Below are 12,840 nucleotides of genomic sequence, written 5' to 3'. Positions count from 1 at the left end.
GCCACGTCATACCAAAATATGGTACTTGTTGGTCCCTGTCTGGCACTCGGCATTAATGGGTACAACACCGGACTGATCTGCTCGGAGTCAGTATTATGTGGTTGAGTGGGGTATTCATGTTTTAATAACTGCGGCATGGTATCTCAGTGAGCTAGCACTATAACACCAGCTTTAGACTGGGCTAGTACAAGCAGACACACATACATACGCATGTACGTCGTCATATGAGCGAAATATTCTTAAGTGCGACGTTAAACCCAATTTCACCTCACCTCATAGGTCCGTAACCATTACCAGTACTGGTACGACGCTTATGCAGGGATGACTCCGCGGTGATGTGTCTGCACGGCGCCAATACACTCTCTGGTACCAAGAGGACAACATATTCGGCCACCAAGGAGGGGTACAGAAACATCTTCATGTAATACTGTATGACTCGATTAGCCATATCTTCAGAGTTAGGAAGTAGAGTGGAATAACCAAGATTGAGTGGTTATATTGAATTTAAGTTTGTTATCTTGTTGTGATGTAGCTCTTAATACGACTGACATTTTGTAACCGAGGAAAAGAACATATACTGCATTGTCACTGCTTTGGAAGCATGTCATGTTAGAGACATTCGGCCATCCAAGGGGTACAGAAACATCTATATGTATGCGGTATGGCTCGTATAGCCATACCTTCAGGATGTAGAGTGGGGTAACCAAGGCTTCGTGGTTCAAGCCCGGGGTAGAAGGGCCAGGTTTGATTCCCCGCATGGCTGCAATGTGTGAAGCCCATTTCTTGAGTATTGATCGAAGCTCACTTAAAATTATACTGTACTTTTTACAGAAGAGGTAGTATAGTTTTACGCCGCTTTTTGCGATGTTCCAGCAGCATCACGACGGTTGACAAAGCAATGGGCTTCACACATTGTACCGATGTGGGGAATCTAGCCCGGGTCTTTAGCGTGAAGAGCGAACGCTTTAACCCCTGGGCTAATTAACCTATCGCTCCTTTTACAATAGAAATAGACGATGGGAAAAAATGTCCTTTCATTATCTTATGTCACTGTTTATGGTGTAAAATGTATATACTTGACATTTTTTATAAATAGACACCAAGGCTACGAGAACGCATGTCACCGTTTTGTCACTTGGAACCCAAACTAAACAGTATGTCATCGCGCGTATTTACAATCAAATTAACCATAAGTCAGTACGTCCCATCGTAAAACATTATAAGCGCCAAAGAAAATGATAAGAAGTAGTAGGAAATTTGAAACAAAGCTTTCATAAGGAATTTTCTTTTATTGCAGCGGAAATATGCGACATTCCATTTATCCTTTCCATGCTGGATCCTTCTTTTTGTCAGCTGGAGGTGTGTCGCTAGAGGCGAAGATCATTGGTCAGACTCTTTACCTTGACCTTTGAAACCAACATGGCATCCATTGGCACGCTGAAGGTAAACTGCATGCTATCGTTGCTTTGTACGAAAGCCGAACCGAAACATTTTGATGAAACAGAAGACAAAATATCATTTTATCATTGTTACTTTGTGTTTCATATAAACGTCTCAGTATCTTGTAGCGACATCGTATATTATTTAGACAAATAGAGGATGATCCTTCTCTCACCTGACTGAAACTGAAAGACCAACTTCACTAATGGAGTAAGATTTGTGGTCTACATTGTGATTAATAATCATGACATTCGTATTATTTTGAAATACCTTTTAAATACGTTGAGCTTGTTGTTTTGTTGTGACATAGCTTTCAATACGACTGGCTTTTTGTAACATAGAAAAACCATATACGCAAATATTGCAGTGACATTTGTTATGAAACATGTTATGCTAGAGGAAAATGGGACGCACATGTGAATGGTTATCTCTGAAATTTGTTGACCTGTTGATTTTAGATGTTTAATATTGAAATGAATTAATCATTGCATTTATGCTAAAATGCCGCAGCTCGCATTCCAGGTCAGAATTCTATGCACAAGTCCTTAACTGCTATTCTCATTAGATGACCTGATGGATTGTCACGATCATGATCATGGTTATATGTGTCATCATGACCTGAGAGTGGATGAATTAATAGTTGCTGAAAATATCTCTTAAATGGATTGTGTTATTTATTCAGGGCATGTACGGCAGGCCACAGAGGGTAGGATTTTAAAGGGAACAAAACTCCAACTTTGAAAGCGTCAAAATATGTTGTTTCTTCGTGGAATAATAATTGCTTATTATTGAATATAGTTTTGACAGGTTTTACCTCTGTCTAGGGAGCAATGTGTTAGCCTTGTGGTTAAACTCATTCCATGTGTTCAGCGCTATTCTTTGTATTATGCACAGTAAAAAGGTACACAGTATCCCTTCAGGTAAACAAACAGCTGACTATAAACTTGGTGAACAAAATGTGAAATCTGAGATAAAAGAATCACTAGACATTATCTGTATTTTCTGTTCTGCTAGGCATTGTTTATATACTGTTATAAAGATTATTGTGTGTGTATGTGAATCTATCAATCCGCTGTACACACATTTTTCACTAAATCTACCTGTGATTTGTTTGACTCAGGCATGCCTTAGTGTATGAGTTTAAAGTCCTTCTTTGTATTTCAAGGGTCTTGTAGGGCTGGTGACAGGTGGAGCATCTGGCCTCGGGCGTGCAACAGTGGAGAGATTTGTGAGGCAAGGCGCCAGGGTCGTACTGTGTGACCTGCCATCATCCGATGGAGAAGAAGTAGCCAAGAAGCTGGGAGACAACTGTGTGTTTGCTCCAACTAATGTATGTTGTCATATGATCAACTGCCATAACGACTGTGGTTTTCCATTCATCAGTTTAGCTGATTTTTATGGGGTAGCCTTCAAATATTATTTAAACCAAGGATAGATTTTCCTTTTGACTTTACAGATTGAATTAGAAACGGTTGTTATATTGTTGTTTGTATCAGTTACATCATCAACATGTTTATGATAATAACCAAGTCATAATATTAACTGAATGCTACCTGATCAGTCATATGCCTTGTGCAGTGTTGTGACCAGCTGGTGGGCGATGGATCATGATTTTAAGTTTTTCATGAAACAAGTGATTATTAGTGCTGGTATTAGCATACAACCTTTGATACGATACATCACGATACTAAAATTTTAGTCACAACGATATATTGCCAAAGTATTGTGCACGGAAGCTGCGATACGATACAATACGAATCCCGATATAAGGGTGGCAATACGATATGTATCATGATACTAAAATCTTTAATTCTAACACCAACTATAAAACACATTAAGATAAAATCAAAACTATATTAAAGTATTTCATCAAATTCTGCCAGCGTTTTTCAATGTTCATTCGGAAATGAGATAATTAAGTTTATACACGGACTTTGTGAATGTTAATTAAATGCGAGTGCTATGTTTGACACAGTTCCTGACGCAAGAATTTCAGAGAAAGCTATGAAGGGAAAATAAGTATGCATATATTTTAATCATCAAACAAAAGTAATTAAGTCTTTCTTGACAGATATCCCGATTCGGCATTATTCAAAGTAAACCATTGATTTATCATAGCCCATTTGAAGTATCGTATCGGGATATACGACAACGTAAACTATGTATCGATTCAATGTATCGGCGGCCCATGGATCGATGCATCAATGCGTATCGATGAATCGTCACACCACTAGTGGTTATGTTAAATGAAGTTATAAATCAGACTTTTTTTTCGAAATTTTCTTTTTTATATGTATGTGGTATGTAGTATGTTCATAGTGTTCATAGCATATTTCTGTCTTATGACACATTCTGTGATTAGTATGAACTATTGATGGACTCGATATCAAGCATGTAAAGGCAAGAATTTAACTTCTTTATTTGAGGAACATGGTGTTTCGAAATGTAATCTTACTCCTTTTTCAGAAGGAATAAGGAAATTGACGTCCATAAATTCTCACCTGTATGTGTATCCTTGCAAATGCCAACCAGAGACTTCAAGCAGGTAGTTATTGTTATCCAGGTAACATCGGAAGCTGATGTGAAGAATGCCCTCAGTATTGCCCAGAGCAAGTTTGGTGGGCTAAATGTTGCTGTCAACTGTGCTGGCATAGGCGTGGCATTCCAGACATATAACTTCAAGTCCGGGACACCACATGATCTGGATGACTTCAAGAGAGTGCTGGAGGTAAGTGTGATTAGATCTCCTGTACTTCAAGATGGAGGAAAGTGTGATTAGATCTCCTGTACTTCAAGATGGAGGTAAGTGTGATCAGATCTCCTGTACTTCAAGATGGAGGTAAGTGTGATCAGATCTCCTGTACTTCAAGATGGAGGTAAGTGTGATCAGATCTCCTGTACTTCAAGATGGAGTTAAGTGTGATCAGATCTCCTGTACTTCAAGATGGAGTTAAGTGTGATCAGATCTCCTGTACTTCAAGATGGAGTTAAGTGTGATCAGATCTCCTGTACTTCAAGATGGAGTTAAGTGTGATCAGATCTCCTGTACTTCAAGATGGAGTTAAGTGTGGAGTTAAGTGTGATCAGATCTCCTGTACTTCAAGATGGAGGTAAGTGTGATCAGATCTCCTGTACTTCAAGATGGAGTTAAGTGTGATTAGATCTCCTGTACTTCAAGATGGAGGTAAGTGTGGGGTTGTTTTGGGATCCTCTGTACTGCTGGTTTGCTGAGCGTCCTGTGAAGCTAACAATGATGTCTAATCACTCTGAGTTTTCGCTAATATGGTGAATCAGTTGTTGGTTCCCTATCCCAGACAGTACACAACAAGGCTAGTTGTAAACATTTCTTTGCTTGTTTTGGTTTTGAAGGCACTAAATATTGTTTGCTGACCATAAGGACATTTCAGAAAGTTCTTAGATTGCAGTGTAAAATACAATTCACAAAGGCATGTTGAGGATCATATATACAGCCTGGACTCCTTTACACAGGTGAACGCGGCAGGAACTTTCAACGTGATTCGTCTAGCCGTAGGTCTCATTGACAAGAATGAGCCGAATGCCGACAACCAGCGGGGCGTCATCATCAACACCGCCAGCGTCGCAGCCTTCGACGGCCAGAAGGGGCAGGTGGCATATTCAGCAAGTAAAGGAGCCATTGTAGGCATGACCCTCCCAATTGCCCGAGATCTGGCCAGAAGGGGCATCCGGGTCTGTACCATAGCTCCAGGTAGGCACTGAGCAAGTATGGGTCTATTGTAGGCATGACCCTCCCCATTGCCCGAGATCTGGCCAGAAGGGGCATCGAGGTCTGTACCATAGCTCCAGGTAGGTACTGAGCAAGTATGGGTCTATTGTAGGCCTGACCCTCCCCATTGCCCGAGATCTGGCCAGAAGGGGCATCCGGGTCTCTACCATAGCTCCAGGTAGGTACTGAGCAAGTATGGGTCTATTGTAGGCCTGACCTTCCCCATTGCCCGAGATCTGGCCAGAAGGGGCATCCGAGGCTGTACCATAGCTCCAGGTAGGTACTGAGCAAGTATGGGTCTATTGTAGGCATGACCCTCCACATTGCCCGAGATCCGGGTCTGTACCATAGCTCCAGGTATGTGGCATGTGGCATGTGGCATGAATCAAAATTCACATTTAGCATTTTGTTATGTGGTAGTAAGTATCAAGGTCTGGGTGAGAATTGGTCATCGGAAGTCCAGCCTTGTTACAAGAAGTGATGGGATCAGGTCAATACATGTCACTGTATCCCAGTTGTATAGATTGATGCTCATGCTGTTGATATACCAGTGAAGATCCGGGTTACAATTGATCGTCAGTATCCCATGCTTGTCGTAAGAGGCGACTAACAGGATCGTGTGGTCAGGCTCGCTGACTTGGTTGAAATGTCATTGTATCCCCAACTATGTATATCGATGCTCATGTGGTTGATCACTGGATTGTCTGGTCCAGACTCAATTATTTACAAACTGCCACCGTATAGCTGGAATATTGCGGAGTGCGGAGTAAAACTGAACTCACTCAGTAGTTTGTACAATTTTGAATGTTTGCAAAACTACATTGGTTGACATTGGTTATATTTCTCCAGGCTTATTCGACACCCCTCTGTTGGCTGGACTACCTGAGAAGGTGAGAAACCACCTGGCCAGCACTATCCCGTTCCCCAGTCGGCTGGGGGACCCAGATGAATACGCTCACTTTGCCCAGTCTATTGTGGAGAACCCTCTGATGAACGGAGAAGTTATACGTGTTGATGGGGCTCTCAGAATGATGCCATGAATATCTAGACTTCCTCAGACTTGATCAAATCATTAGATGACCGAGTGTGTGTGTCCAGGGATCGTGGTGTGGGACCATGTAGTGTCATATGAATCTGACTTGATCAAATCATTAGATGACCGTGTGTGTGTGTGTCCAGGGATCATGGTGTGGGACCATGTAGTGTCATATGAATCGCTGTGCTAGATTTATTGAATAAAACTATGATGTACAGATTGTACTACTTGTTTGTGTTCTGTATCAACAAGGTTAAAACAGAAAAATAACTCATGTTTGTTCATGCTAACCAGAAGTTGGGCGGGGCGATGGGGTAGCCTAGTGGTTTAAGCGTCTGCTCGTCACGTGAAGACCCAGGTTCAGTTCTCCATCTGGGTACAATGTGTGATGCCTATTTGTGGTGTCCCCCCCCACCGTGATATTGCTGGAATATTGCTAAAAGCAACATAAATCCATACTCACTTGAAGTTAAGCAGGATTGTACAGAGTTGTTTCCCTTCACTGGGTCAGGAACCACTACATTTGATGGTCAGATATGTTCATCTCCTTTGTTAAACCCCAGGGGAATCACATATGTTATGATCATTATAAACAAGGGTATTGTAATCTTAGAACAAAAGTCAAGGCAAATACAGGAGTTTGACACATGATCATCGGATTCCAGTCTAAGTAAACTTAGCCTCAGTATTATTTGTTACACTGCTATACTGAGTCTAACAAAACCTTGTGGAAGGTCGCGTCAGGTAACCTTTTCAATTGACCAATATAAAACCGGCATTAGTCCAGACTTTTTCAGGCACCCATTGACCCTTTATGTGCAAAAACACTGAACATGATTTTAAACCTCATTTTACCTCACCAAACATCTCTGTCTCTCATACCACAGTCCCATTGAAAGACTATCAATATTCTTGTACTGAAAAAACAACACAACAGCAAGTGAAATGTATTTATTTTTTATCTTATAATTACTTTTCATGAAATATATACAGTGAAAACTTAGTTATGAATTCATTCAGTCTGTCCTATAATATGTTTTAATAATGACTAAACTATCTTCAAGTCTGAACATGTAAGCAGATATAAGTATATCAGTTTGTTTGAAGGGTATAGGAATAAAACGTCTGTCATCTTGCTGTGTTGAAGCTATATGATATAAATCCTTCTAGAAAAGATTGGTGAAGTCCAACGTGGCATTTTCAATATGGCTGACCTGTAGGGAAGAGACTAAACCTATTATCTGATTATTAGTTTTTATACAAATCTCAATATGGCTATAATTTCAGCCATATTGAAAATCCACTGTACGTCTTTGAAGAAAGTGTATGTGTGTGATTATACCTAATGCTGTTCCCAAATGCTTGTACCCATAATGAATTGATACATTTGAATAGCTTCTACAAATACTATAAAGTGTGTATGTTTCACTGGAGAAACTTTGGTTACAGACATGCTCAGACTCGGTGTCAAATGTTTTAACAGTTCATTCCATGCAAATGTGATTTTATCTTCACCATTTTACAATATAACCTTGCATGATCTTGTGCAACCAAAATGTGCACATGAAAACATGATAAAATTACAACCATGGTCTCAATAACTCATCTGGCTGAGAAGAAACCACAATGTTCAATATTCCCACTGCTGCCATGTGAACAAAACACTTTTATATCCTCTTATAAACCTCCAGTGAGGTCACTCTGTTGTCTCGCCAGGTTCTGCTTTCACCAAGTAAACCTCTACAGGCAATTTTCTAAGGAATAGCCCTTAACTTTGAATTATTTTACTTGTACAAATTTTGAAGATTTTGAAGATTTTGTCTTACTATGACTGAATGCGATCGTAATATATACTACTCAAAGTTTGATAAGGATCATATAGTTATTACATTATAAAATCAATATATGAATTGATATGACACGCAAATTTCATCACAATGTTGGACTGACCCCTCTTGAGCCTCAAAACACAGGTTAGGTAGGGAAATGCATGCTGCAATGATCATGAGTAGCACGTGAAGCATGGTACCCACATTTTTCACATTTCTGAGTGCTTGTCGTTGATTTGAATTTGGGCATTGTCTTTACATCTGACATCGTTTAAGTCACTGTTACTCTATGAAAATGCCTCCCACAACGCCAAAGACGCCGCTTTGACTGTTGAAGAATTGGCCAGATGCATAGGAATGCTCGAAAATGGTGCAAGACAACGCCACGCTTCAGAGCTATTGGGTGTCAGTCAGAGCGTTGTTTGCAGAGCTTGGAACCGGTATCAATCTCATGGTTCAGCTTCTCATCGACATGGAGGCGGCAGAGAAAGGTCCACCACGCAGCAAGGTGACCGCTTTTCTCTTGATTTCAGCACGACGCCATCGGTTTGCAACGGCGACTCGCGCTTTAGAAATGATCTTCTGAATGCAACTGGAGTTAACATTTCCACGCTAAACTGTGCGTAATCGCCTTCATGAAGCTGGTCTTCGTTCCCGAGAGCCTGTATTCGCATCCCTCTTACTCAGCGACACAGACAAGATCGCTTTGAATTGGGCCAGGGCTCATGTGAATTGGAGGGTTGTTGATTGGGCCCCTGTACTTTTCACAGACGAAGTCGAGGTTTTGTGTTGACTTCACAGATCGTCGTGCACGAGTGTGGAGAAGGGCAGGAGAACGCGATATCAGGACGCTAATGTTGCTGAACACGACAGATATGGTGGTGGGTCGTTGATGATTTGGGAGGAATCAGTCGAGCTGGACGAAACTGATCTCCATGTCCTAAGGCGAGGCACGATGACCGGAGTGCGCTTACAGGGATGAAGTCCTGGATGTGTAATGCGGAGACCATATGCTGGTGCTGTTGGTCCTGACTTCATCCTCATGGACGATAATGCACGCCCACATCGTGCTAGGGTGATGGACGAGTACCTGGAACGTGAGACAATTGTTCGTGATGGACTGGCCAGCTCGTTCTCCAGACCTCAACCCTATCGAGCATGTCTGGAATATGCTTCAGGTAGCGATTTCATCGTCGTCCTGTACAACCAACCACCCTCCAGGAACTTGAAAATGTTCTGATCCAAGAATGGAACAATCTCTCTTTTAAGGCCCATTCAAAACCTCGTTGGAAGCATGAGATCTACGTTGCCAAGCTGTCATTGGAGCTAACGGAGGCCATACCCGCTATTGACACTTGTTTGTGCAGTGTGAAATGGAATGTGCAGAGTTTAAACAATTTCGTGATCATGAAATTACCATGCTTTTTATGGTACTCTCCCTTTACCTTAGGAGTACGCGATGAAATGTCATGTTTGCCAAATTTTTCTGTCACAATTTCTTGAAGTAAACATTTCTGAACATAAATCACTCTGTGTTGGTTGTCATTCACCTTTGTTGACAGTTTTACTAGTGCTGAAAAATATGATCCTTATCAAACTTTGAGTAGTATATATCACAGTATTGAAAACTTCCAATGTATTGTGCCAATGCATGGTTTCGAACCTGCAAGTCTTTGTTTACTGGCATTGGCTGTCAGTCTCATCCCAGTTGATTTCAACAGTAAATACCAAATATGAAAATTATACCTAAAGTTTATCTTCGGTTGGTTCATAAGTTGGATCAAAACCTTCTTGGTTTATCAGCCCTCCCAATTTCCCTCTGTCCCAGGCTTACTTTTTCGAACAAAACCTCAGAGTCAGTTTTGATCCTTCACAACAAGCCTGATCAAACGGATAGCCCCAGAAAATGACAAATCTTTAGGGGCACCTGTGTCTTGGAGCTCAGACGGAGCGCAAAATAACGTTTGTCTGTGTTGTGATACATAAACATGTTGCCAGATGAAAGTTAACTCCATTATGAGATTTATGGATTGCAAGACTTAAAGTAATAAACAAAACATTTGTTTTTCTTGTAAAATATGTTTGTCTCATCTTGTGATCCTGAAAAGCTGACCATGATGTCCATGCAGACCAGAGACTGAAGGGTGATCAAACTGGACAAACAGACCACGGTCTGTAGTGTGATCAAACTGGACAAACAGACCATGGCCTGTACTGTGATCAAACTGGACAAACAGACCATGGTCTGTAGTGTGATCAAATTGGACAAACAGACCATGGTCTGTACTATTATCAAACTGGACAAACAGACCATGGTCTGTAGTGTGATCAAACTGGACAAACAGACCACGGCCTGTACTGTGATCAAACAGGACAAACACCACGGCCTGTACTGTGATCAAACTGGACAAACAGACCACAGTTTGTAGTGTGATCAAACTGGACAAACGGACAATGGTCTGTAGTGTGATCAAACTGGACAAACAGACCATGGCCTGTAGTGTGATCAAAATGGGACCAGACAGACCATTCTGTGTAGTGTGATCAAGGTGAGCCCCGACCGACCACACCCTGTAGTGTGATCAAACTGGACAAACAGACCACGGCCTGTAGTGTGATCAAGGTGGGCCCAGACAGAAAACACCCAGTGGAGTGATCAAGATGGGCCCAGACAGACCATACTCTGTAGTGTGATCAAGGTGGGCCCAGATTGACCACACTCTGTAGTGTCATCAAGATGGGCCCAGACAGACCATTCTGTGTAGTGTGATCAAGGTGGGCCCCGACCAACCACACCCCTGTAGTGTGATCAAACTGGACAAACAGACCACGGCCTGTACTGTGATCAAAATGGACAAACAGACCATGGCCTGTAGTGTGATCAAAATGGGCCCAGACCGACCATACTCCGTAGTGTGATCAAGGTGGGCCCAGACATACCACACCCAGTAGTGTGATCAAGGTGGGCCCCGACTGACCACACCCTGTAGTGTGATCAAGGTGGCCCCAGACAGACCACACCCAGTAGTGTGATCAAGATGGGCCCAGACAGACCACAACCTGTAGTGTGATCAAACTGGACAAACAGACCACACCCTGTAGTGTGATCAAAATGGGCCCAGACAGACCATACACTGTAGTGTGATCAAGGTGGGCCCAGATTGACCACTCCCTGTAGTGTCATCAAGGTGGGCCCAGACAGACCACACCCAGTAGTGTGATCAAGGTGGGCCCAAACAGACCACAACCTGTAGTGTGATCAAGGTGGGCCCAGACAGTCCACACCCAGTAGTGTGATCAAGGTGGGCCCAAAAAGTACACACCCTGTAGTGTGATCAAGGTGGGCCCCGACTGACCACACCCTGTAGTGTGATCAAGGTGGGCCCAGACATACCACACCCAGTAGTGTGATCAAGGTGGGCCCCGACTGACCACACCCTGTAGTGTGATCAAGGTGGCCCCAGACAGACCACACCCTGTAGTGTGATCAAAATGGGCCCAGACAGACCATACACTGTAGTGTGATCAAGGTGGGCCCAGATTGACCACACCCTGTAGTGTCATCAAGGTGGGCCCAGACAGACCACACCCAGTAGTGTGATCAAGGTGGGCCCAAACAGACCACAACCTGTAGTGTGATCAAGGTGGGCCCAGACAGTCCACACCCAGTAGTGTGATCAAGGTGGGCCCAAAAAGACCACACCCTGTAGTGTGATCAAGGTGGGCCCAGACAGACCACACCCTGTAGTGTGATCAAGGTGGGCCCAAACAGACCACACCCTGTAGTGTGATCAAGGTGGGCCCAAACAGACCACACCCTGTAGTGTGATCAAGGTGGGCCCAGACAGACCACACCCTGTAGTATGATCAAGGTGGGCCCAGACAGACCACACCCTGTAGTGTGATCAAGGTGGGCCCAAACAGACCACACCCAGTAGTGTGATCAAGGTGGGCCCAAACAGACCACACCCTGTAGTGTGATCAAGGTGGGCCCAGACAGACCACACCCTGTAATGTGATCAAGGTGGGCCCAGACAGACCACACCCTGTAGTGTGATCAAGGTGGGCCCAGACAGACCACACCCTGTAGTGTGATCAAGGTGGGCCCAGACAGACCACACCCTGTAGTGTGATCAAGGTGGGCCCAGACAGACCACACCCTGTAGTGTGATCAAGGTGGGCCCAGACAGACCCCAGACCCCACCCTGTAATGTGATCAAGGTGGGCCCAGACAGACCACAAACTGTAGTGTGATCAAGGTGGGCCCAAACAGACCACACCCAGTAGTGTGATCAAGGTGGGCCCAGACAGACCACACCCTGTAGTGTGATCAAGGTGGGCCCAGACAGACCACACCCTGTAGTGTGATCAAGGTGGGCCCAGACAGACCACACCCTGTAGTGTGATCAAGGTGGGCCCAGACAGACCACACCCTGTAATGTGATCAAGGTGAGCCCAGACAGACCATACCCAGTAGTGTGATCAAGGTTGGCCCAGACAGACCATACTCTGTAGTGTGATCAAGGTGGGCCCAGTCAGACCACACCCTGAAGTGTGATCAAGGTGGGCCCAGACAGACCACACCCTGTAGTGTGATCAAGGTGGGCCCAGACAGACCACACCCAGTAGTGTGATCAAGGTGGGCCCAGACAGACCACACCCTGTAGTGTGATCAAAGTGGGCCCAGACAGACCACACCCTGTAGTGTGATCAAGGTGGGCCCAGACAGACCACAACCTGTAGTGTGATCGAGGTGGGCCCAGACAGACCACACCGTGTAGTATGATTAA

The 12,840-nt window shown here is 43.6% G+C and overlaps 1 protein-coding gene and 1 long non-coding RNA gene across 2 annotated transcripts; both read left to right on the top strand.

The window, feature by feature from the left end:
- Positions 1 to 1,321: 1,321 nt before the first annotated feature.
- LOC124253271 (3-hydroxyacyl-CoA dehydrogenase type-2-like) lies at positions 1,322 to 6,445 on the top strand. The gene is made up of 5 exons (XM_046687010.1): positions 1,322 to 1,443; positions 2,606 to 2,770; positions 4,004 to 4,168; positions 4,930 to 5,167; positions 6,035 to 6,445. Exons 1-5 carry the CDS (start codon positions 1,420 to 1,422, stop codon positions 6,223 to 6,225), a joined length of 783 nt encoding a protein of 260 aa, XP_046542966.1. The 5' UTR covers positions 1,322 to 1,419; the 3' UTR covers positions 6,226 to 6,445.
- Positions 6,446 to 9,663: 3,218 nt separating this feature from the next.
- Positions 9,664 to 12,531, top strand: LOC124253259. The gene is made up of 3 exons (XR_006892147.1): positions 9,664 to 10,673; positions 11,771 to 12,226; positions 12,348 to 12,531. It is a non-coding gene; the product is annotated as an uncharacterized LOC124253259 (long non-coding RNA).
- Positions 12,532 to 12,840: the final 309 nt, after the last annotated feature.

The sequence above is a fragment of the Haliotis rubra genome, unplaced genomic scaffold, assembly GCF_003918875.1.
Source record: "Haliotis rubra isolate DU_JTF1 unplaced genomic scaffold, ASM391887v1 Scf537, whole genome shotgun sequence".
NCBI lineage: Eukaryota > Metazoa > Mollusca > Gastropoda > Lepetellida > Haliotidae > Haliotis > Haliotis rubra.
Note: the sequence above shows the minus strand (reverse complement) of the source record. Positions and strands in the feature narration are given on the sequence as shown.